The 26,068-nt window shown below is 50.8% G+C and overlaps 2 protein-coding genes across 2 annotated transcripts in view; both read left to right on the forward strand.

Moving 5' to 3' along the window:
• Nucleotides 1-6,635: 6,635 nt before the first annotated feature.
• On the forward strand, nt 6,636-14,682 carry LOC139045393 (spermatogenesis-associated protein 21-like). The gene is made up of 6 exons (XM_070511423.1): nt 6,636-6,764; nt 8,435-8,586; nt 10,567-10,786; nt 13,130-13,428; nt 13,814-13,862; nt 14,554-14,682. Exons 1-6 carry the CDS (start codon nt 6,636-6,638, stop codon nt 14,680-14,682), a joined length of 978 nt encoding a protein of 325 aa, XP_070367524.1.
• A 3,723-nt stretch (nt 14,683-18,405) lies between these two features.
• LOC106827987 (spermatogenesis-associated protein 21) overlaps nt 18,406-26,068 on the forward strand; it is a 37,074-nt gene continuing 29,411 nt past the window's right edge. Inside the window, exons 1-6 of the mRNA XM_070511424.1 lie at nt 18,406-18,516; nt 19,994-20,445; nt 20,819-20,907; nt 21,755-21,892; nt 23,898-23,969; nt 24,083-24,200. Coding sequence (XP_070367525.1) covers nt 18,406-18,516; nt 19,994-20,445; nt 20,819-20,907; nt 21,755-21,892; nt 23,898-23,969; nt 24,083-24,200 — 980 coding nt within the window. The remainder of the gene's footprint in view (nt 18,517-19,993; nt 20,446-20,818; nt 20,908-21,754; nt 21,893-23,897; nt 23,970-24,082; nt 24,201-26,068) is intronic.

Consider the following 26,068-nt stretch of genomic DNA (forward strand, 5'->3'; position numbering starts at 1 on the left):
AGCAACAAAGTTTAGTAACATAAGTAACTAAAAATAATCCCAATCTTAACTTGGATTTCTCACAGAATGCTACAGGGGATACAATGTCTAACCACAATCAAATGCTCAAAATCTCTCCTCCTGCCCGACCCGACTCTCATTCACTCGGCGAATATTTGGTAAGTGCTTACCATGTGCCAGGTCCCTCGAGGGGCAAAGCGGATCCCAAACCTCTGATTCACTGAATGCTCCCAAACTTTCTCCGCCCTCTTTTGCCCTCTCCTGTCTCTCTCCTTTTATTCACTCTGTATAAGCTCTTTGTTACAGGATTGATCTAACCTCCTAAATCAAAAAAAATTTATTGTGGTAAAATATACATAACATAAACTTTACCATTTTAAGTGTACAATTCAGTGAAATTAAGTACTTCACAATGTTGTATAACTATCATCAGTATCTATTTCCAGAACTTTTCATCACCCCAAACAGAAACTCTGTACCCATTAGGCAATAACACCCCACTTGCCGCTCCCCGAACCCCTGGTAACCTCTATTTTAGTTTCTATGCATGAGTTTTCCTATTCTCGATGCCTCATGTAAGTGAATCATACAGTATTTCTCCTTTAGGACTGGCAAATTTCACTTAGTTTAATGTTTTCAAGTTTCATCCATGTGTCAGCGTTTCATGCCTTTTAATGGCTGAATGATATTCCACTGTATGGATAGACCACATTTTGTTTATCCGTTCATCTGTTGATGGGCATTTGGATTGTTTCCACCTTTTGGCTATTTGTGAATAATATGGCAATCAACAGTGGTGTACAAACACCTGTTCGAGTCCTTGTTTTCAAGTCTCTTGAGTACGTGTCTCGAAGGGGACTTGCTGGACCACATGGTAATTCTATGTTTAGTTTTTTCAGGAATCACCAAACTGTTTTCCACAGCAGCTGCACCATTTTACATTCCCATCAACACTGAGCAAGGGTTCTGATTTTTCCACATCCTCGCCAACGCTTATTTTCCACTTTCTTTGATAACAGTCATCGTGATGAGTGTGAAGTTAACCTCTGTCTATGTGAATTGATTTAACCTCTCATTTCAACTTTGCTCATTACCCTGATTCTCCACAACAAAGAAGAAATTGAGAAATCATCCAGAAAATGAGGTTTCTTCCTCTAAGTTCTTTGATCCTGTCTCTCATTTTCCTGAACTCCTGGGGAAGCAGATAGAACTCCCCTTACAAGATGGAGGGGGAGAGAAGTTGCTAGGGGAGGGGAGGGCACACTCCCACACTGAGAATCTTAGCCGCTCACGTTCTCATCATTCTGTTTATCTGCTCTCCCACTAGACTGTGAGCTTTCTGAACACAGGACCCTGTCCCTGCCGCCTGTGGACCCCTGTATTCAGTGGCACAGGGCCTGGCGCAGAGTAAGTGCTCGGTGAATGAATAAGTGAGTGAATGGGTGTGTGTGTGTGTGTTCAGTTGGCTACATCCCAGAGCCAAGTGGCAATTTGGGGATAGGCCGCCATGTTTTCTCTTTCACATTCTGCACAACGCAGGGGAAAATAGGGTCTCCCAGGAGTAAAGAACCTCGACCCAATGAGTCAGAGAAACTTCCAGCTAGGAGAGCATCTAGGACCAGCTCTCAAGAGCTGAACTTTGGGGTAGTGGCCACCGTCAGCACCAACTTCCACCACTTCTGCTCTGGAAGCCAAGCAACGTGAAGGCAGCCCATGGTGACTGTTTTGGGCCTTGCCATGTGGCTGCCACAGATAGGAAAACTTCCTCTCATGAACTTTGAAGGGAATCATCACCCTGTGCTGGGGCAGCCGGGTCTTCTGATGTGTCCAGAGCACTTTCAGTTCAGTTCAGTCTAACAAAGACGGGCCTTGAGCACCTATTGTATGCCAAGTCCTGGGTGCTGGGGCCACAGAGATGAGGCCAACCCAGCTCCTGCCTTCATGGAGCTCACAGACCCAAGGAGACAGGAAAAGAGTCATTTGCAATGCAGAGTGAAAAGTACTATGATGGAAGAAACTCATAGGGCCTGTTGGAGCGAAGAGAAGAAAGACCTCCCTCAGCCTAGGGGCAGTCAGGGAAGGCTCTCTGGAAGAGGTTACCTTGACACAATAATCCCTGTGATGTAGGCAGCGTGAGGATTGTCATCCTCACTGTGTGATGGAGGCCAATGAAACAGTGACCAGCCCAGGGAAACTACAGTGTCCTCTAGGCAGAAGAGGCCAGACAGTCCTTTACCTTATTCTCAAACTCCAACTACATGGCTGGACATTCCCAAAACGCGTTCCTGAACCTCGGCTGCCGGGAATAACTGGACCTGCTGTCAACAACCAGGTTAACTCCGTTACTTACCAAACGAACTCAATTCAGCCCAACAGGCAGAGCATAAGCTCAGACAGAGCCCATCACATGTGTGAGGAGGCGATCAGAGGAGCAGAATCTTGCTGTGTTTCATCCAGCTGCTTTCTGGTAGGTCCAGGGCCAAGGTGGGGGTCTGATGTGAGCAGCTTTCCCTGGTGGCCTCCAGAAGTATATAGTATAGGTCACTTGTTATCTTTCTTTGCTGTATTTTTCTGCCACTGTAGACATTGCTAAGAGAAATTCCCCCATTTCTCAGATGAGGAAACCTCTTCCCAAAGGGCACTCAAAACCAAAACAATCTTGAAAAAGAACAAAGTTGGAGGACTCACACTTCCCGATCTCAAAACTTACTGCACAGCTACAGTAATCAAGACAGTACAGTACTGGTATAACGATAGACTTATAGAAAAAGGAGTAGAATTGGGAATCCAGAAATAAACCCTCACATTTACAGTCGGTTGACTTTCCATAAGCGTGCCAAGACAACTCGATAGAGAAAGAATAGTCTTTTCAACAACTGGTGCTGGCATGAGGTATCCACATGCAAAAGAATGAAGTTGGACCCCTACCTCACGCCATATACAAAAGCTGGTTCAAAATGGATCATAGACCTAAACATAAGAGCGAAAACTATACAACTTTTAGGAGAAAACATGGACATAAATCTTCATGACCTTGGATTTATGTTATAATAAAAAGAATCTGATGGATTCTTAGATATGACACTAAAAGCACACACAACAAAAGAAAAATAAGTAAATAGGACTTTAGCATAAACACAAAACTTTGTGCTGCAAAGGACAAAAGTCCATGTAATGTGAGAAAAATTTGGCAAATTATATATCTGACCAGGGCTTGCATCTAGAATATATAAAGAACTCTCACCATTCAATAAAAAGACAAATAACCCAATTTATAAACGGGGAAAAGATCTGAATAGACATTTTTACAAAGAATATACGCAAATAGCCAATAAGCACATGAAAATTTCCTCAACATTAGCCATCAGGGAAATGCCAAAAGCACAGTAAGATACCACTTCATACCCACAGTCACAGGGATGGCTAGACTAAAAAAAAGACAGTAACCAGTGTTGGGGAGGATATAGAAAAATTGGAATGCTCATACACTGCTGGTAGGAATGTAAAATGATCAGCCACTTCAGGAAAGAGTCTGGCAATTTTACTCAAGAGGCTAAACATAGAGTTATTACATGACTCAGCTATTCCAGCCCAAGGTATATACCCAAGGGAAATGAAATGCATGTTCACACAAAAATTTGTACATCAATGGTCATGGTGACATTGTTCATAGTAGCCAAAAAGTCGAACCCAAATGTCTATCAACTGATGAATGGATATACGAACTGTAATATGATCTTGTATCATGGAATAAAGGGCTGTATGAACAACAACATGGATGAAGCTTGAAGATGCTCTGCTAAGTGAAAGAAGCCAGTCACCAAGGATTACATGTTGTATGATTCCATTTGTATGAAATGTCCAGAACAGGCAAATCTATAGAGACAGAAAGTAGATGAGCTGTTGCCTAGGGCTGGGGGTGGAAGGAGTAAGGTGATGGCTAAGGCGTGTGGGGTTTCTTTTTGGTCTGATGAAAATGTTCTAAAATTGAGGTGATGATTGCACAATTCTGTGAATATACTAAAAGCCTTTGAATGGTACACTTTATATGGGTGAGTTGTGTGGTATGTGAATTAAATCTCAATAAATCTGTGAACAAAAAGAGGACTAAACGGGGCTGGCCCAGTGGCTCACACGTTCCACTTTGGCAGCCCGGGGTTCACCAGTCTGGGTCCCAGGTGTGGACCTGTGCAGTGTTTGTCAAGCCATGCTGTGGCAGGTGTCCCACATATAAAGTGGAGGAGGATGGGCACGGATGTTGGCTCAGGGCCAGTCTTCCTCAGGAAAAAGGAGGAGGATTGGCAGCGGATGTTAGCTCAGGGCTAATCTTCTCACCACCCCCCGCCCCCCGAAAAAAAGGACCAAGTGCTCTGAAAGGGGGACATAGTCCGTATTTGTGCCCCACCCCACTCAGTTCTGTCCTCGGATTCCACGGCCTTCTGCTAGGGTTGGGGCTTCCCCTTCTTGTCCAGCTCTCCCAGAGTTTGTAAGCTCCAGATGGGGATGGAGAGGGGGCTGGGTCCCCTTTGGCCTCTGGCCTCCTAGAACTTCAGCTTGTGGAATATTGGGGCCTGAGGGTTCTGAGGTGGAGACAGTGGACAATGAGGAGCGGGTGTGAGGAGTCTGGGGGCAAGGGGAATTACCCCCAGATGGGCACCCCCGTGGCAGGAAGGCTCAGAGGAAGAGGCACGCTTAGGGAGCCCTGATGGGAGACGGCAGGGAGAAGAGAGGCCCTCCAAGGGAAGAGAGAGGGGCCTGGTCACAGCCCTGACATCTCTAGGTCCTCTGGGAGCCTGCAGCTGCGCCTGGGGTGAGGGGTCCCAAGGGAGCGGAGGTCTCATTTGCATTGTGGGGGTGCAGGCTTAACTGCAGAAAGCATGGGAGGGTGGGTAAGGTTGAGAGGAGTGGGGGGTGGATCTGAGTCAGCACTGTGAGGGGCCCCTCCTCGGTTCCCCTCGTAACCCATGAGAGCCATCAGAACACCCAGTGTGTCCCCAAGGCCTGACGTTGTGCCTAGCACGGGCCCGTGTCATTAAACAATTGTTGATTGCGTAGGTAAATGAGTGAATGGCTTAAGCTTCTTTGGAGGCAAGATAATATGGTGAGATAAGCAGTCTTGGGAGGCCACAGGCCTGAGTTCGAATCTAGTTTCTCCACAGACTAGCCTGTGGCATTGGACAGGACACTAGGCTATTCTGCGTCTCGGTTTCCTTATCTTTTTTTTTTTTTTTTTTGAGGAAGATTAGCCCTGAGCTAACTACTGCCAATCCTCCTCTTTTTGCTGAGGAAGACTGGCCCTGAGCTAACATCCATGCCCATCTTCCTCTACTTTCTGTGTGGGACACCTACCACAGCATGGCTTGCCAAGCGGTGCCATGTCCACACCTGGGATCTGAACTGGTGAACCCCGGGCCGCCAAAGTGGAACGTGCGCACTTAACTGCTGCGCCACTGGGCCGGCCCCTCTTTATCTTTAAAACAAGGCTGAACCCACTCACCTCACAGGGTAGCTAGGAGAATATGATTTGCAAACATGTCCAGCAAATAGAAGGTTCCTCCGTGGGTGATGGCTGGCTTGCTATGATTTAAAGTGGAAGAAACACCATCAAGATCTTCAAGGGGTGGGATTTGCCCCTAGAAACTGGTTAATGGTGAAGAGGGGTCCACGACGTACCATAGAAATGGTGTTGATGTTGCTTCACAGGAATTCAGAGGCTGGAGAGAGGGCTGAGGCAGTTGGGAGCTTAGAGAAGAGGTGGGAGCTTGAAGGCTGGGGTAGGGAGGTGTCAGAGAGACGGAAGTAGGAGGCCAGCACCAAGGCTGGGGGTCTGTGGGGTTAGGACCGTAGGGGTGTGCCCAGACCAGAACAGAGCGTCTGCGTGGGGGATGGCAGTGTGGCCAAATCTGAGGCTGGATGGCAGAGGCAGAAGGAGCGACACTAAGAAAGGCCTTGGAAAGAGCAGTGTCCAGGGCAGGGTGGGGGTGCTTTGGCAAACTACATATTGCCACTGTAGACCTTAGGGTCCCCAGGACAGATGTTCCCAACTCCGGTTCCTTAGTCCCAAGAAGAGCTTGGCGTTTTTACGTATAGCAGCAGCAACCATGACATTCTTGGGCTCTCTTTAGAACGCGTGTTCGTCTATTCAAGGCTCTGAGAAAGTCTTGCAGGAAAGAGCTGGTTTCATTTTAACTCAGCACTTTCCAAACACCTTTGGCCTCATGACCGTTTTTTTGTGATTCACCTTGTGGGACCAATATTCTGGAGAACACCCGAGAGGAAATGCTGCCGTCGGGGAGAGTGCCCGGATTTTGTGATCCAACAGGCTGTGGTTTGATTCCTGGTCTATGACCTTGTTGGTATTGGACCCTGGGTGAGTCACTTTACTCCAGAGAGCTTCCTCTTCCTCAGGTCATTGTGAGAATTAGGAAACATACGTGGGTAAACTGCACGTGGCTGCTCTCTGGTTTTGCTGCACCCTCCTCCTGTGCCAGGCCTGGCCCTCTGTATTACAGGCTCCATGTGGGCTGCTGAAGAGGCGGTTAGGTAACGGGCTTGGTGGAACTGTCATTGAGTTTCTCCTGTGGGAGCTCAGTGGCTGATGCCCCTCACTTGGTACCCTTGCTGGCCCTGGCACAATGGACAACAGAAATGCCCAGGTGTACATGGAGAGTAGGATCAAGGCCCCAGGGGCCCGGCCAGGTCCTGGCCTGAGGACTGCCAGCAAGAGGGCTGGTGTTGAGCCCATCAGATCAGTGGTTAGCCAGGTAGGGACCTGCACCTCATGTTCTGATCCCTCACTCCCAGCAGGCACCTTTCCCCTCCCCTGCCCAGGTTTTCTCTCCAACTGCTTTAATTAAGACTCAGTTACAAGTGACACAAAACCCATTTCCAACTGGATCAGGCAGGAATCAGAACACAACAGCTTGGGTAACTGACAAAGCTACCAGTAGACTTCAGGTATGGCTGCATCAAGGTGCTAAACAAGTTTCTCTTGGCTCTGCCTCTCTCTGTGCCATTCCCAGGCAGGCTTTCCTTGTAAGATGGCAGGAATTGCCCTGACCACTCCAGGCTTACATCTTCACATCTTATATCCTCTGGCATAGCATCCCCAACAGGAGAAGAAACTCTCTGGTATCACTGTCATTGGCCCAGATTGTGGTCGCATGCTCACCTTGAACCAGTCACCGTGGCAGGGCAGAGTGGCCCGGATCTCTTGGTACAATGGAGCCAGAGGTGGTACTCAGTTGGCTCCACTGAGCCCCATGGGCCGAATTGAGAAGGGAAGGTTCCCATAGAAAGAATGCTGGCTTCTGTTACCAGCAGAGATGCTGGGTGAGCAAAACAGGAATTGCCTGCTTACTCTACTTGGTGCCTTCCATGGCCTCCAGCTCCCTTATAACCTTTATTCCCTGGCAGCTGCCCGAGGCTTCCATCCATGACCCTCCCCAGCCCCCAGCCTGTATCCTAAGCTTTCATCACACCTCTCAGCCTCTTTCCATCAAATATTTTTTTTAAGCACCAAGTGGTGTGAACTGAAAAAGCACGGAGAAGGTCCTCCTCCCCATCTAGTTTCCCCAGAGCCAAAAATGTCACCATAAAAAGTCAACATTATAAATCCTGGCTCCCCTGGGGACAGGGAGACGGCCCGGAGTGGGGTCTTGGAAGGAGGCTGGGGCAAACCTTCAGGGCTTCCTTCACTCACTCACTGATTTTTTCAGCGAGCATAGTCGTGGGGTCTCAGGCCTGGCACTCAACCAGCTGTGTGACCTGGGACATGTCGCTGCACCCCTTTGCACCTCATTGTTCCATGTGTGTCACGATGAGGACTAGCTGGGGTTTCGTCCCTGGAGGCGCCGGGCACGGGCTCCGCCTCGGAGCAGGTGCCCTCAGTGTTGGCTCGCGGCGGAATCCTGCATTATAACGATCGTCACCAATTGCGTGAGCCGAGTTGTCCAGAGTGTCCTGACTCAGACGAGGCTTGGAGCTGGCTCTGAGTCACGGCTCAAGGTCTCCCATCTAGGGAGTGACAGACCCAGTTGGGCAACACAACCCAGTTCCAGAGCCTGAGCTCTGAAGTCGTGGAAATTGTGGAAGCCTCTCTCTGACCTTGTGAGGGTCTTGAAGTCCTCCAGGGTGCTCTGGCAAGCTGTCCTCAGTGAGACCCCCTGGCTCAGGCACCACTCCGGACGCCAGATTCAGGCTGGAGCCGTTAGTGCTGACTGGCAGCCTCTCGGCTGGGCCGGGCCCTGTACCCAAACCTCTCTCTCTCCCTGGCTCCTGCCTCCTTCTCGCCGCTCTCCAGCGCCTTCCCCAGTTAGGCACAGGATCTCTCTGTCTCTGAGGCCGGGACGATGCCCAGGGAGTGGGAGGAGACCTCGGGAATGTGTCTTCTTGGCCAGCCCCTGAGCCAGCACTGTGGGCATCTCTGTTCCAGGTGGTGTTTCCAGATGCTGTCAGGATGAGCAGCAGGAAGCAGCCCTTGTCAGCTCCGGGAGGGCCAGAGAAGGGGCCTGGACACAGAGAAGCATCAGAGGAGGGGCCTGCAGAGGTCAGGACCCAGGAGCAGAGGCATCTGACGGGACCAGGGTGAGCTGGGGCTTCCAGAAAGCCAGTCCAGGAGGGAACCCCTTGTGAGCCACCTGGCGGGGAGAGAGAGGAGAGAGAACTCCCAGCCAGGTCAATCCTCCCAGCCACCACACCGGCACCCCTCTCTCACAGCACGAGGCACATGCAAAATGACTTGGGGTAGCCTCTTATCTGAGCTCCCCACTAGACCACAAGCTCCTCTTATGTGTCCTGTTCAGCCTCAAATGCTCATGCCTGGGACTGTGCCTGGCACACAGTAGATGCTCAATAAATATGTATTCACTGAATTAATAAAAGAATACATAAAATATGTATTCACTGAATTAACAAAAGAGAGACTGAGAGACACAGAAACACACATTTACATGGTATTATTGTTATTATTTTCTAAGTATTGTATATATTTTTAAACTTTACAGTGAGAATGTATTCCTTCTTCTTCTTTTTTTTTTGGTGAGGAAGATTGGCCCTGAGCTAACATCTGTTGTCAATCTTCCTCTTTTTGCTTGAGGAAGATTGTCCTTGAGCTAACATCTGTGTGCCAATCTTCCTCTATTTTGTATATGGGACACTGCCCCCACATGGCTTGATGAGCAGTGCTAGGTCAGCACCCAGGATCTGAACGCACAAACTCTGGACCTCTGAAGTGGAGCATGCAAACTTAACCACTACACCACAAGGCCTGCCTGAGAATGTATTCTTTTTAAAAATAGAAAATCGAGACAGAACCAGAGAGAGGCAAAGAGAAAGGCATGGGAAACAGGAATAGTAAAGACTAGTTAGCTTATCATTTCAGTTTGATTATAACCTAAAACCTCTGAATAACCTTTTCTCCATGAAAAGAGAGAAATCAATTACGGCCAGGCTTGAGCCGCCTGACACAGATGCAGCATACCTCGCCGGCGGAAATACAAGCCATTTCAACACATCTGCTTAAGCAACTTAGTGACTTGTGTAAATTGCCCTCAAACTGTCTTTACCTTCATTTCTAGAAATATACCCTGGGGAAATAACTGGAGATTCAGGCAAAGTTTTACGCACAAAGATTTTCACTGCCACATTACTTTAAATACCAAAAAATTGGAAATGCCAGTGTGCTCTAAATGCCCACAACAGGGGAACAGTTAAGTAAATTATGATTATCTATAAAATACAGAATTTTATACTTTCATTAAAAAGCATATTTATGAAAGATTTTTGGCATGGGAATAATTTAGGCTATAATATTACTTGAAAAAAGGTTATAAAATTGTATATGCAATAGAATTATAACTTTGTAGAATTTGCAATTATTTGAAGATGGTAATTAAATAAATCCCCATTAGAAATCCATATGTAGGAGCCGGCCCTGTGGCCAAGTGGTTAAGTTTGCACGCTCTGCTTCGGCGGCCCAGGGTCTCGCTGGTTCAGATCCTGGGCACAGACCCAGCACCGCTCATCAAGCCATGCTGAGGTGGCGTCCCACATGCCACAGCTGAAAGGACCCACAACTAAAAGTATGCAACTATGTACTGGGGGGCTTTGGGGAGAAAAAGAAAAATAAAATCTTAAAAAAAAAAAAAAGAAATCTGTGTATATATCCACATGAAGAAGCCTGGAGGAAACGCCCAGAACATTAAAGTGAGATCAGGCGGACACAGACTCAAATCCTGAGCTGTCAACTTCGGCTTTATGACTTTAGGCTCAAATCTCTCAACCTCTCTGAATCCCAGTTCTCTCTGATTTTATGTTTTTAAAATTAATAACAAAATATTAAACATTAATAAAATATTAAATTCTAACTCCTCTAAGCATTGACATCAAAGTGTCTGTGATTTAGGGAATTCACGTCAGTCCCTCATTCGTTCTCCCCGGCATTCGGTATGCGCCTGCTGTGTGCCTAGCTCTGCACAGGTGCTCTGGGAACTACAAAGCAGTATGAGAATATAAAACTACATCCCAGTCCAGAAGCTGACGTGTCCCTTTGTCTGTGCTCCGCAGGGAGAAGCGGTCACCTCGGGGCCCCCAGGAGGGGCCCGGGGAGCCGCAAGCGGGCCAGGACCAGGCCACGCCAGGAAGTGAGCTGGGGATGCTGCCTTCCGGGGTCCCTGCAGCACATGCAGGGATGAAGCAGCTGGGCTCAGGGAAGGAGACTGAGGATGAGCAGAGGGGACAGCAGACCCCGGGGACGGTGGAGGGTGAGGCCCCCGAGAGCTGCCAGGTATGTCTGTGAAGACGTGCTCAGGGAGAATGGAATGACCCACACCTGGGAGGGGAAGGAGCCTCCATGCCCCCCATTCTGGGGCACTTGTGTCTGCACCTGTCTGCACTGGAGGCGTCCGTGCGGGTCACTGGGATGTTCTGGATGTTCTTCATTGTCCACAGCAAGCCTTTCCGCCTTGTTTCCAGAGGGGCCCCACGGGTGCTGGAGGCAGGGGGGAGGTGGGGGGTTCTGCTGACCATCAAAATGGGGACATGCTGGGTTTGCTAAAGCTCCAACAGGTTTCTTTATGCCAGGATATCCTAGGAGCTGTTTCTCAGCTGCTGAGCTCGGTGGGACCTTGCAAGAGGTGGTCGGACAGTGACTTTTCCAAACTTATTTGACCACAAAATACCTTTTCAGTTATTTTTACTTTACGATATGGTTTTTTTAAACAACTTCAGTGAGGTATAACTGACATACACTTGCACACGCTTCAAGTGTGCAGTTTGATGTTTTGAACATATTTATACACCCACGAAATCATTACAAGTAAGAAAAGCAACACATCGGTCACCTCCCAAAGTTCCCTGGTGCCCTTTTGTCATCCCTCATCCCTCCTGCCTCCCATCCCCAGGCAACCACTGACCTGCTTTCTGTGGCTGTGGATTTGTTTGTATTTCCTGGAATTTTACATAAATGGGAGCATACAGTATACATTCTTCCTGTCCGGCTTCTTTCACTCAGCATGGTTATTTTGAGATTCATCTGTAATGGTGCGGATCAATACTTCGTTCTTTTTGTTGCTGAGTAATATTCCCCTGAATGGATATACCACAGTTTCTTCATCCCTTCATCTGTTGATGGACATTTATTTTGTTCTCACTTTTTGACTATGACAAATAAAACTTCTACAAACATTCATGTCCATATGGATATATGTTTTCACTTCTCTTGGGCAAATAGATACCTAGGAGTAGAATGGATCATATGGTGTATGTAAGTTTAACTTATTAAGAAACTGTCAAACTTTTGTCCAAAGTGGTTGTGTCTTTCTACATCCCCACCAGCAATGTATGAGAATTCCACTTGCTCCACATCCTCCCCCAAATTTGGTATATGGCCAGTCTTGTTAACTCTAAGCATTCGAATAGGTGTGTAGTGGAATCTCATTGTGGTCTTAATTTGCGTTTCTTTCGTTACTAATGATGTTGAGCATCTTTTCATGTGCTTATGGGCCATTTGTACATCTTCTTTGAAGAAATGTCTATTCAAATACTCTGCCCATTCTTCTAACTGGATTAGTCATTTTATTGAGTCATTTGAGATCTTTATATATTCTGGATACTAGACTCTTCTCAGATATACAATTTGCAATTTTTTTCTTCCATTCTATGGATTGTCTTTTCACTTTCTGCCCTTTTTTAAAAAATTAGATTGTTTTCTTCTTATTGAGTTTTGAGAATCCTTGTATATTCTGAATACAAGTCCTTTATCATACATGTAATTTGCAAATGTCTTCTCCCAGTTTGTGAGCTGTATTTTCTATTCTCTTAACAGTGACTTTCAAAGAACAGAAATTCTTAATTTTGACGAAGTCTAGTTTATCAATTTTTTTCTTTATGGCTAGTGGTTTTGGTGTTATTTCTTAGGAATCTTTGCTTAACCCAAGGTCAGACAGGATTTTCTCCTACATTTTCTCCAAGAAACTTTGCAGTTTGGGGTTTAATATTTAGGTTTATGATGCATTTTGAGTTAATTTTTGTGTATGACGTGAGCATCAGATCAATGCTCAGTTTTTGCAAATAGCTATCCAGTCATTCCAGTACCGTTTGTTGAAGAGTGTCCTTTCTCTGCTGAATTTGCACCTTTATTGAAAATCAATTGACCACATATGTGTGAGTCTGTTTCTGGACTGTTTACTTTGTCCCGTTCATCTATTTATCTATCCTTATTTCAGCACCACACTATTTTGATTATTGAAGCTTTATAGTAAGTCTTGAAATCAGTTAGTGTAAAAACCCCCTTTTTAGGGAACGCCGTGAAGGACTCTTGTTCTTTGAAGCATCCCTTAAGAAATTTCATTTAAAGACGGTCATCTCACTCTCTCCAGGCTCCCGGTCTACCTCCACAGAGCAGCATGGACATGACTTTGGGTAGGCCACGCCTCCTTCGGGTCTCAAGTTCCTCATCCCCCAAAATGGGGAACCTGTGCTACCTTCTAGGCATGTTGGGAGAACTCAGTCAGATGATGCTCGCAGTGCCTGGACCAGAGTAAGCGTGTGATAACTGGTCTCCAGGTGAGTGTTGAGGTTCACCTGGGAGCCAGGATGGGGCTCCCCATCTTGGTGTCCTCATCCTCAGCAGGGCCTGGAGTGTCAGCCTACCCCAGGTCACCAGGCAGCGGAGGAGTCAGACGTGGAACCGCCAGCAGAGCCCTGCTGCCCCTTGGACAGCTGTGGACAGCAGCTGGGAGACAAGCCCCCCAGAGAGGCAGGCGCTCCACACATCCGGCCACGAGGGGCTCTGCCGGAGTCCGGCCCAGGGAGATATGAAGACAGTTCCCAGGAAGCCATGCCCCTAATGCCCACAGCAAATCTGGAGGAAAAGAAAGCCAACTGCTTCCTGCCATCCATGCCAGCGCCAAACACACCCAAAGAAGGGTAAGCTGTCCTCTTATGTCACCTGCCACCCCACTCCCTGACCCCAGGAAGATCGCTCTTCTGCTGAGTGACAGGTGAGGTGAATTCTAGTCCTGACTGCACCTGACCTGATGTGGGACCTTGGGCAAGTCATGCCCCTCTGGGCCTCAATTTCCCCATCTGTATAATAGCTCTAAGACCAGAATTCCTTGCTCTGTAGGCCTATACTTTAAGGGCACGTCCCCTCACGGGGATGTGAGGGGATGAGGAGCCCCTCTGAGATTAGAAGGGCAGCGGGATGAGGCTGGGTGGTGGGCCCGAGTGTCCTGGGGCTGAGGGGAGGGAGGTGCAAGGGGAAGCCTTGCGCTGAGCCCCTCCCCTCTTGGGGGGTTTCTCCCTTGTTTAGGGGCCGGGCTGTGGAGACCCAGCCGGCAGCAGGGCCTGATCCTCCACCGGTAAGCAGAGCCGTAGTGGGGCTGCGGCTGGGGTGGGGGTGGGGACTCAGGATGAGAACGGGGCAGAAGTGGAAATGGAGTCAAAGCAGGGAAGATGTGAGCGTGTGCCTGTGCACATATAAGTGCGTGCATGTACATTCGTGTCTACACGTGTGCATGTGTGTTTGCGTGCGTGTGCGTCTCGGGTTGGGGATCAAGGATGCTGTTACACTCGGGAGCCCTTGGGTTCACCCCAGGTCATGGCCTTTCCCACATCAGCATGGATTTCTTCTGCCCGTTTGCCCTCAGCCCAGCCACACAACCCAAAGCTTCCCTGAGCCCCTAGGAGGCTTCTAAACCCCTGCCAGCCAGCCCCGCCCCCGCCAGCTCTGAATAGTCTTATCTGGCCCTGTCGCTTTCTGCTGTGTTCACCGGCAAAAGCCCAACCCTGGCTAAACCCAACTGCCCAGTTACCCTCCACCTGCACCCGAGCTGCTAAACATGCTTGGAGAAAAACCATCTTCTTGTTGATGGGTTACACTTTCAAGCAATGACCACTAATGTCAGATGCTCCTGGCAATCCTCTGCCGTTCCCTGGCCATCACCCGCACCCCCTGCCCCCGCCTCGTGCCCGCTCCAGGATGTCATTTCACAATAGCGCTCTCCATGCCATCATCTTGGCTGGTGATCTGGTCTCCTGTGTCACTGAAAGGCGAGAAGCATCAAACGAGAAGAACGATACGTGCATCTTCCCACCCCAACCCCACCACCCCCGCCTTCCACGGGTTACAGTGGAAGCCGTGAAGATAGGTCCTTGCCCCCACCCATGGCTGGCCCCTGACTTGGTCATTAGATCCCGTCCCCTCCCCGCTCTCTGGCTCATGATCAGTCTCTCCATTTCTACAGGATCATTCCCATCAGCGTACAAACATGGGGTAGAATCTACAATATTAAAAACCAGACACAAACACCTCCCCTGGCCCCCACGCCTCTCCAGTGACGGCCTTCTTTCTCTGCTCCCTTCTACAGTTGTCCATGCACTCATTCCATTTGGTCTTTCCTCAACCTGTCCCAATATGAGACCAACGGAGTTCTCAAAAATCTCTATTTTGCTAAATCAACGGGAAAAGCTCTGTCCTTACAGAGCCCACCTGGCACAGTGGGCCCCTCCCTCCTCCTCAACGCTGTCTTCTCAGGCCCCAGGACAGCCCACCCTTGCCGCCTGCCTATTCTGCAGGCTCCTTCCCCCTCTGCCCCCTGGATTTCATCTTCTCTACTCTTGGGGCTCCACCCTCTGATTTCTCATCTCCACTCTCTCCCTGGGGAATCCCACTCAGTCCCTCTGATGCCTCTCAAATCCACATCTCCACGCCAGATGTTGCCTTCAATTTCCAGACTCATCTATCCAACTGCCTAACTGAATTCCACTGGGTGGCTAATTCACTTCACAAACCGAATGTGACCAGAACAGAGCGTTTGATTTTCCACCTCAACCCTGCTCCTCCCCTGGTCTTCCTCGTCTCAGCAAACGACACTGCCATGCACTCAAGTGCTCACGACCACCTCTGATTCCTCCTCCTCCCTCCACAATCCCTCCACACCTGATGCATCAGGAAGCCCCTCCTAGCACTGCCTACAAAATAAATCCTGACTCCATCCCTTCCCTCCACCCTGGTCCAAACCTCATCCTCTTAGAATAAGACCCGGGATTTTCACCAAGAATCACAAGGACCTATGTCCAGCCACTCTGGTCTGACTTGCATACCTTGAATATGGTCAGCTCAGTCCCACCTCAGGGCCTTTGCACTTGCTGTGCTCTCTGCCCATCACTCTCCCTGCAACACTCTCATGGCTGACTCCGTGGAGTCATTCAGGTTTCAACTTAAATGTCACTTTCTCGGCAGACCTTCCTTGGCCGCCTGATCTCAGTGGCTGGTCACTCCAACACATTATTCCGTTTTATTGTCTTTGTAGTACTTCCTCTGTCTCACATTATCTTATTAATGTCTTGACTTATTCATTATCTAGAACATAAACTCCCTGAGGGCAGCTGCTCTGTTTTACTTACTACTCCATTCTCTGCGCCTAAAACAATGCCTGACACACAGCAGGTGCTCAATATGAATTTGTCGACTAAATGAATGGATGGGAAGAGTATGAGGTATTTCTCTGGGCTGGTGAGAAGTCAGAGGAGAAATAAGAAATAGTCCTTGTGTGTGCATTTCCTTCCTCTTCCCTCCCTGCCACATGCACAGCCTGGGCTGGATCCTAGAGGGGATAGGAGAGCGCACAATTCAATTCCACAGCATGTGCCGAGTGTATGTGACATGCCAGGGCCTGTGCTTGGAGGGAAGGGCAAGCAGAGCAGAGGACTGCAGCCTGCCCCTGGGATTGTGTCTGAGCCAGCGGGACCAGCTGTGTGAGGCAGAGACGAGGGATCCCAGACAGGGAACGCTGCAGGCCTTCAGCGAGGGAGGCCTGGGGTCCCCACCAGGAGGCTGGCTGGAGGGGGAGGGCTGGTATCAGGCCACGCAGGGTGGGTGGAATTTGGACAAAGCTGGGGAGTAGCCAGGGCACCCAGGCAGCTGGTCCAGCCCAAGCAAAGGTACAGAGTCGGGAATGAACATGGAGCAAGGGGTGACAATGGAAAGATGGGCCTCGTGGCACAAGAATATTGGGTATCATGGACGAGGCGGGTGGACAGCTAGGTTGGGCCGTGATGTGAGGCCTCCAGTGCTGGAGCGACGTGTTGGACTTGGCATCCCAATGTCCCCCAGTGCTGTGCACAAAGTGGGGCTAAGATAAATGCTGGAGTGGAAGCACCCTGGGGCGGGGTACTTAGGCATGCCTGTATCCACGTGACTGTGAGGAGGCATCGCATGGCGGGTGGGGATGGATCTGAAGGTCAGAGGGGTCGCAGGGCAGTGGCAGAGGACGAGCTACACGGAGGTCAGTCCAGCAGCAAGCGCGGGACACGTTGTGCCAAGTGGAAGGGGCTCCGTGAGCGCAGAGGGAGGAGTCCAGATGTGGAGGGGTGGAGAAGCTGCAAGAAAAGAGGTCATGGCCTTGGCATCATCCTTCACCTGCAGGCTGAGCACCTGCCGGGAGCAAAGCTCAGTGCTGGGTACTGGAATAATGGGGGAGGTTCCGAAACAGACGCCCAGCCTCCCGGGGCTCTAATTCTGCAGCTGAGATGGGGCCACAGGCCCTGGACTTTGGCAGCCCTGAGGGCCACGGGAGAGGCGACGACAGACTGGGCTCATGGCTGCCCCTTGGGGTCCCCACCTGGGACCTGGCCCACCACAATGGAGTAGGAGCTCCAGAACTGCTTTTGATGTTTGTTTGTTTTAAGCCGGACAGAAATTGAGCATTTGCCCTTAATTCAGGAGAACAATGGTCTTAGGTGGCGGAAGGTTGGGGCTCCCCTCTGGGCTGCAGAAGATCAACTGTAGTTACTTTCAACACTGCGTTTCCTGAGCACTTACTCTGTGCTAGCTGCTGTATTCACATCTCCTCAGATGTCACTAAGAACAGGGGAATAAGACAAACACTGCGGGATTTGCTTCTATGTGGAATCTAAAAAGCAAAACAAATGAACACACACACACACACACAAACAGAAACAGACTCAGATTCAAAGAACAAACTGGTGGTCACCGGAGAGAAAAGGGGGAGGGTGGGGGGGATGGGCAAAACTGATGAAGGGGATTAAGGAGAATAAAATCCAGTTATAAAATAAATAAGTCACGAGGACGTAATGTACAGCACAGGGAATGTAGTTGATAATATTGTAATAACTTTGTATGGTGACAGATGGTAACTAGACTTGTCGTGGTGATCATTTCATAGTGTATATAAACGTCAGATCACTACACCTGAAACCAATATAATATTGCATGTCAACTATAATTTTTAAAAAAAGAAAAATGGAATAATCAGAGTCATTGGTTAACACAAATTTATCGAGGCCGACGCGCCACAGTGACATTGGGGGCTTAATGCTGAATGGAGCTTACCATCTGGTTGGGGAGAGACCATTAACACGTGAACCAATAAATCCAGTTTCTCTGTAGACAGTGACAGTGCTGTGGAGCGAGTCGTGAGGGATGGGGCAATGGATGACGGATGCAGGCGGATGACGGATTCTCTGAGGGAGCGTTCAGTGGTCCCAGAGGTGACATTTGAGTCAAGGCCTGAAAGACAGGGCTGAGGCGTGCACGGATGTAGGAGAGCATTTTGGACAGAGGTGGCCAGGCCCTGGTGGAACATGAGCCGTCAACACTACACCCAGCAGGAAGGCCGGAGTTTGGGAAGAAAGCAAGGGCGGGAGAGGGCGGGAGACGAGGTCAGAGGCGTGGGGGTGGCAGACCACGCAGGGTCTTGAAGGCCAGGGTGAGGGGGTTGGATGAATTCTACGTCTACACTAAGCCATTGAAGAGTTTCAGGCAAGACAGTGAGATGAGCTGGTGAAGGCTGGAAACACTGATGTGGCAGCTGGGGGCATGATGAACTTGGGTGGGGGCCAAGGTGGAGACTGTGGTGGTACACTGGAAAAGATGGTGGCATGACTCGGACCAGGGCGGCAGCAGCAGAGATGGGGAAGGGCATGGCTCTGACAGATTTCGAGGGGGTGGCACTACAGGACTCGCCGGTGGGCGGCATGGATGGGTGGAAAGTAGGTGGGAGAAAGAGGAAGCCAAGGGGCCTCCGGGTCTGGGGCCCAAGCAACAGGCGGTGTCGTTAACGGGGGTGGTGGCGCTGGGGAACGAGCAGGTGGGAGGAACCTAAGGTTCTGCTTTGGTCGTGTTGTAACAGCCAAGGAGAAATGTCAAGGAGGATGTCTGGAGTTAGGAAGGACAGAGAAGGCAGGACTGGATACGTAAATGTGAGAAAAATGGAAACGGGGTCTAGGGAGAGAGCGAACATAGAGCAGGAAGAAGTCTGAGGCCAAATCATTGGGTCTCCACAACACTTAGAAATGGAGCGAGAGCCAGCAAAGGAGGCCAGGGAGGGGCAGCCACTGAGAGAGCGGGGGTCTCGAGAAGAAAGCATTTCCAGAAGGATGGAGAGGTCGTCTGCGTCTCCCACTGCTGAGGGGCGGCAGAGACCTCACTGGGGCCTTGCAAGAGCAGCCGTGGGGAGTGGCGGGGGAAGGCCGACGGGAGGAAAGCAGGGGATGGAAGACAGTGGGCTCTTCCAGGGAATTTTGCCCCCAGTGAAGAGCTGAGAACTCGGGTGGCAGCTGGAGGTGCTCGTAGCGTCAGGAGAGATTTTGTGTGGCAGGGAGATAACACAGCGTGTTGACCTGCCGGTGGTAGTGATCTGGCAGAGAAAGCAAAGCTGATACTCCAGGAAGAGCCAGTGTGGGGCAAGAGCTGCGTCTTTGATGGAGAGGAAGGGCTGGGCTGGAGCCTGCGTGGCACGGCCTGATTGGAGGTTGGGGGGGACTGCCCATCCCTGCAGTGGGAGGGGCAGAGGCAGGCGGTGGCTGGATTTGCTGAATGAATGAGTATTGAGCGCCTGCCGTGTGCTCATTGCTGGGTAGATATGGATAAAAGAAACAGACAAGGTCCTGCCCTCGTGGAGCTCACCTCTGGTCACTTGAGCAAACAACAGGCATGGACGAGGCCACTGCAGGGTGTGCTGATGGCAAGGAAGGAAATACGCGAGTGGTGGGACCGGGAGTAACTCACTCAAGACCTCAGCTCAGGGGCCGGCCCAGTGGCGCAGCGGTTAAGTTTGCACGCTCTGCTTCGGCTGCCCAGGGTTCGCTGGTTCGGATCCCGGGTGCGGACATGGCACCGAATGGCAAAAGCCATGCTGTGGTGGGCATCCCACATATAAAGTAGAGGAAGATGGGCATGGATGTTAGCTCAGGGCCAGTCTTCCTCAGCAAAAAGAGGAGGATTGGCAGTAGTTAGCTCAGGGCTAATCTTCCTCAAAAAAAAAAAAAAAACCCACAGCTCAGAGAGCTGGGAGGGGGCAGAGCCCAGGTCGAGTGGGTGGGAGCCTAGTGGGATGTATGTGAGATTTGGGGAACATCCTCCAGGGCCCCAGAGAGCAACGGGCTATGTGAGGATCCCTGGAGAGCGGGTGGCAGGGAGAAGTTGGCCAGAGGCCTCCCCGATCCCCAACCCCTGTCCTGTCCCCAGGAGGTGAGGGATGCTGGAGAGAGGATGGAGCTGGACCATGTGCAGAAGCAGCCCCAGGAGCCCACGGTGGCCACAGGGGCCCAGAACCCTGGGAGCCTCTGCCAGGGCTTCATGAAGTGCTTGCTGGAGGTGGAGGAGGAGGAGGAGGAGGAGGCCACGCATCGCAAGGCCACCAAGGCCCAGGCCCTGCCAAACTGGAAGTCCCCCAGGGCCCCGACCCCTGTGCCCAACTCAGCCCTGGGCCTGCCTCTGACCCTTCCTCAGACCCCTCCCATGGCCCCATCCTGGGCCCGGCCTCCAGCCCCTGGACCAGTCCCTGCCTCTGTGGGAGCCCCGGTCTTGGCCTCAGTGCCCGCCACGGCTCTGCCAGCTTCTGCCCCGGACCTGGGCTGGAGAAGGACAGAATTCTTGCCCCAGAGCTGCCAGAGGAGCCTGAGCTATGCCAGAGCACGGTAGGAGCGCCCCGAAAGGGCGTGCCGGGTCAACGCCTGGGTCCCTGTGTCCTTGGCATCTGTCTGCCAGACTCTCGCCTTGTCACTGCACCTGTCTGTCCCTCGCCTGTGTCCCTCTCCATTTCGGCGCGCTCTCTCCCACATCTAGGTCCCCTTTCTCCTTTCAGACCCCTTTCTCTTTCCAACTCCCCACGATGGTGTCTCTCCCTAGTCTCCCCTCGCCTCTGCCTCACTCCTCCGCCCGGTCACTCTTAGACGCTCCTGACCCCTCAAAGCCTCCCCCAGGCTCCTCCCTGGCCCTCCGCTGGCTCTGGGCGTGGGGCAGGGCGGGCGGCTGGATGTGTGACCCGGGCCTGGGTTCTGTCCTCTGCAGGCAGGAGCCAGAAGACCGCTGCCTCCTGAAGCTGCACCAGAACTGGGAGGAGAGGGCCGAGGACCACCTCACCCTGAAGCAGGAGGAGGGTGAGCTGAGCCAGCGGAGGCCCTCGCGGGGGCAGGCCAGGCCAGGCCCTCAGACCTTCGGGGTTTATAGGTCCAGGGTGGGGGGAGTGACAGATCACACCGCTGCCCTGACGGCCCTGTGCGGGGGGCCCAGTGGGGATTATCTGTACTTGGCTGGGCCACTGTGCAGGCTAGGAGGCTGACCCCAGCTCACACACCACTGGGTAGGGGAGCCAGGATGCACACGGGGTCTTCTCATTTGGGGTCCAGTTCTCTTCCCAGCCCCTGAGCCGCCTCTCTGAGTGAAGGACACAAGGCCTGCAAGGTGCTTTTGGCCCTGGGGGCCTTTCCGTCTCCCTCAACCAAGCCCTGTCTCTTGGTTCTCCGTAGAGGCGGGCTGGACGGGAAGCAGTCCTCCAGAGTCCCCGTATGTCTAAACCATCTCTCACCATTTGACGAGAAGGCCTCCCCTGGACAGGTCCCCATTTCCCACTGATCCCACCTCCACCAAACAATTAGAAAGTTCTGAACATCTATCCTGCACTGTGACCTTTGCCCTCTAGCGTCCTCACAGCTGGGCCCTGTGACTCCACTTACCCATGCTGCGAGGAGGAGTGGGCACCATGCCCTCCCTCTGTGCACACTGTCGACCCAGCCACCCCTCACGCTGACCCTGAAGAACGGAGGTGTGTCCTGCTTCCACGCTCTGCCTCTCCCCATAGTCTGAGTCCCTCTTGGCCAGAGTGGCCCCTTCTTCTGCCCTCCCTGAATGCACTGTCCACCTGGCCATGGTGATAGAGGACACTGGGCAGGAGGTGGTTGGAGGGGATGGGATGAATGGTGGGAACGAACACTGTCCCCGCCCCAGCCTTCCGAAGCTACTTTGAGATCTTCAACGGCCATGGCGAGGTGGACGCACAGAGCCTGGAAAACATCTTGCTGCTCGTGGGTATCTCCCTGATGCCGGCGCAGGTGGAGGATGCCCTGATGAGCGCGGATATCGACGGTGAGCCGGGAGGCTTTGCGCTGGGTTCCAGGCGGGGCCAGCTCTGAGGGCAGCGTGAGACCTGTCTCGTTGCATGGGGCTCTGCACAGAAAGGTGCTGAGTTTGGTTTCATGCTCTGCTGTCACCGTCTAGACATGCTTAAGAATTTTTAAATGAGGGGCCCTGTCCCGCATTTTCATTTTGTGCTGGGCCCCACAAATTACGTAGCTGGTCTGGCCCCAAAAGTTGATGCCCCCTGAGCACCTACTCAATGCCAGGTTCTGGGGACCCAGAGATGCCCAAGACCTACTTCCTGACCCCAAGATGTAGGTGATCTCTGAGATCACTTCTTTTTAGCCCCTCCTGTGTGCCTCATTGGACATTCCTCCATGACTCGGTCACTCACTTTACCAGCTGTGTGACCTTGGACAGGTCACTGAAGTTCACCAAACCTCAGTTTCCCCATTTGTAAATGGGGCTGGGAGCGGTACCCACCTCACCGGGCTGCTGCGGAGATTACATGAGCACAACGCTGTGCACACCGAATGTATCCAGGAGACATTAGCTGCTGGTATTATTCACCCACTAAATATTTATTTAATGCCTACTGTGTGCCCATCACTGGCTGGGCACCGAGAATGAAGAGATATATTAGACCCATGAGACTTGTCCTCCGGGTGCTCACATAGCCAGTGACACAGAAGTAAGAGACATCAAAGGAAGCAGCACTTAAGGTTGCTTGGAGGAAGGGATCAGGAAGGAAGGCTTTCTGGAGGAGGTGATGCCAGAGCCAAATTGTGAAAGATTAAGCAGGAGTTAGGCAGGGAGAGAAGAAAGAAGAGGGGTATTCCTGGTGGCAGAAATAACCTGGACAAAGGGAAGAGGTGAGTGGAGTTACACGTGGTTTGGTTGGCCAGAGGCAGGGAACGAGCAGTGGGGCTGTGGGGCCTGGGCTCCTGACCACCACGTGTCCAACCCTGCCGCCTCCATCACTGTACAAGCTTGAATCCTCACACACCAGCCAGGACTTGACCCCAGCTCAGCCCCGGCACGAGCCTGGGCAACTGCCTTCTTTATTCTGTGTGCCTCAGGCCTCATCTGTGACATGGCGATAAGAGTATTAAGCAGCCTCAGAGGCTGGTTTTAATTAGAGACCATCCATTAATTTGGCAAGTAATTCAGAGGACAAGTGCTAAGACCCACCTGTCTTCAGCCCGAAGGACACAGTGCAGAACCAAACAGACCCAGTTCCTTCCTCCCAGAAACCGGTTAAGTCCCAGATCTTGCGAGTATGTGGTTGAAGTGCAGGACTGCTATGAGAGTGTTGGACAGGGGTCCGACCTGGGCTGCTCTGACTTCTCTGAGGAAGTGATGGTTAAGCCGAAGCATTAAGTGAAAGAGTTGGAGGGGGGTGGAGAGAATTCTAGGAAGAGGAAGCAGCATGTGCAAAGGCCCGGAACTGGAAAGCACATGGCCCCTGGTGGGAGAGCACGTTAGCGCTGGGGGAGTGTGGACCCACTGAGGCTGGAGATGGGAAACAGGCAGGTCCTGCAGGGCCTTGAAGGCCGGGGTAGGGATCTCACGGGTACATATGTGTTCTCACGCAGTGCCTAGCACACGGTAGGCACAACAGTTGCTGACGTCTAGGGAGCGCGTGTTACAAACCTGGCCCTGTTCCAAGCCCTGCCTCACTTTATCTCCCCTGAGATGGTGTTATGGCCATCCTCACCCTGAAGATGAGAAAACGAATGCTTAGTGGGGTTAAGAGACTTTGCCAAAGTCACACGGATAGTAAGTGGTGGACCTGGGATATGAACCCAGACGGCTGCCTCCAGGGCCCGAGTTCTGGGAGCTTCTAATCCTGGAGATTTTAATTTCCACCTTTTTTACTTTCCACCATCCTGTGTGCACCATGCGTTCTGCATTGAATATGCGTTACTTTTATAATCAAACCCATGAGTAGATACTAATGACCACGCTGGGGCTGCAATGCCCGCCCACCCCATTGTTCCTTTGGCCTCCACAGGAGATGGGCACGTGGGCTTCAAAGATTTCCTGGCTGTGATGACAGACACCAAGCGTTTCTTCTGCTCTGTGGGTGAGCAGGGATGAGCCCAGGGCCATCAGAGCTGGGGGAGGGGCCAGGCAGCTGGGGGTGGGGGCTTCCAGGACTGCCAAATGGTAATGGCAGCCACCATCCCGTGTCCCCAGAGCAGAACGCCCTGACGGACATGGCTCCCCCGAACCCCCACACTCTGTTCTTTGAGATCCTGTCCCTGCTGGTGGAGATGATGGCCTTACCCGAGGCAGCCTTAGAGGAGATCACCAAGTGAGTGGGGCTGGTTGTTGGGGGGTGGAGGGTTATGGACATGGAAATGGCACCCGGCATTTCAGCAACTGAAGACTTTTGATAGTTAGGACTCTTAGTTGCAAGTAAAAGAATCCAAATAAAACTGGCTTAAGCAAAAAGGGAATGTATTGGCTCACACAACTGGTCAGGGCCTCAGGAATGGCTGGATCCAGGAGACCAGGTGATACCATTAAGGCTTTATCTCTCCTGCTTATCTCTGTGCATTGGATTCAAGCTCAGCTAGGCTCTTCTCACAGTGGGAAGGATGGCAACTGGTAGCTCCATTACTCACGTCCTCATAGTTTAGCCACCTCAGCAGCAAGAGGAGTTCTTTCTTGCAGTACCCACATAACAACCCCAGAAAAGGAATGTGATGGAGCCTACCTGGGGCCAGAGAAAATGAGAGATGGAAGACTCCCTATGTTTCCAGGGTGGGCTGGTGGGTGCTTAGTGGTTCATCTAAGGAAGAGATGGCTGCATGCAACAGCTGGTCTTGCTGAGTGTCACACAGAGGCTTGTCTCTGGTACTCAGTAAGCTGGATCGTTTTTCCCTACCACAGACCAGGCCCTTTCCTCATGGGGCTGGGGCTGGGGGGTGATTGCAGGCTGCTCCAGCAACACCAACTTAGCAATCCTAAAGGCAAGAGATCTTTTTTCTTCCTAGCGTCTATAAATCACTCTAAATATATATAACTCTCATGGTCATAAATGTATAATTTTAAAAGCAATAAAACCAATTCCTATATATCCATTTCCTCAGGTTTTTTTTAAACTTTTCTAATTTCTTTATTATTTTTAATTTTTTTGGTGAGGAAGATTGGCCCTGAGCTAACATCTGTGCCAATCTTCCTCCACTTTGTATGTGGGACGCCACCACAGCATGGCTTGATGAGTGGTGTGTAGATTCATGCCCGGGATCCGAACTTGGGAACTCTGGGCCACAAAAGTGGAGCATGTAAACTTAGCCACTACTCCGGTGAGTCAGCCCCATTTCCTAAGTTTAACAATAGATCATTTCCTTTTTTTTTTAAAGAACATTTTATTTATTTTTATTTATTTGTTCTTGCTGAGGAAGATTGGCCCTGAGCTAACATCTGTGCCCTTCTTCCTCTATTTTACATGTGGGATGCCTACCACAGCATGGCTTGATAAGTGGTGTGTAGGTCCACACCTGGGATCCGAACTGGTGAACCCTAGGCCACCAAAGCAGAGTGTGTGAACTTAACCACTGTGCCACCGGGCTCGCCCAACTGTAGATCATTTCTAATAAACTTGAAGTCCCTATGCGCCCCATCTGAATCACAAAACACTTTCCCCCAAACACAAACTCACCATTATTCCCTTGCTTTTTCTTATAAAATTTCACTGCTTATTTTTCCCCTCATCGTTTATTGAAAACACTTTCCAGTGAACGCTTATACACCCACCATCAAGGTTCTATCATTGTCATTTTTCTATACTTATCTTTTTTCTATCCATTCCTCTATCTGTTCATCAGTCTGTATTATTTTTTATTCATTTCAAGGTAAATTATAATTCTTTCCCTCTAAATACTTCAGCATATGTATTATTAACTAAAGATCAATAATTGTTTAGAGCTTTTTTCATCTTTTGAGGTGTAATTTACATTCAGTGAAATGCACAAATCATCAGTGTGTGAGTTTCAGCAAATGCCCAACCCCAGCAACCTGACTGCCTGTCAAGGTACGTAGGACTTTACCATCACTCCAGAAAGTGCCCACAGGACCTTTCCCAGTCGGTCCCTCAGTCCACCCCCCAGAGGCACCCATTCTTCTAATTTTTTTCCACTGCGGATTGGTTTCGCCTGTTTAACAGTGTCAGGTAAA

This window comes from Equus asinus, chromosome 5 (assembly GCF_041296235.1).
Source record: "Equus asinus isolate D_3611 breed Donkey chromosome 5, EquAss-T2T_v2, whole genome shotgun sequence".
Classification (NCBI taxonomy): Eukaryota; Metazoa; Chordata; class Mammalia; order Perissodactyla; family Equidae; genus Equus; species Equus asinus.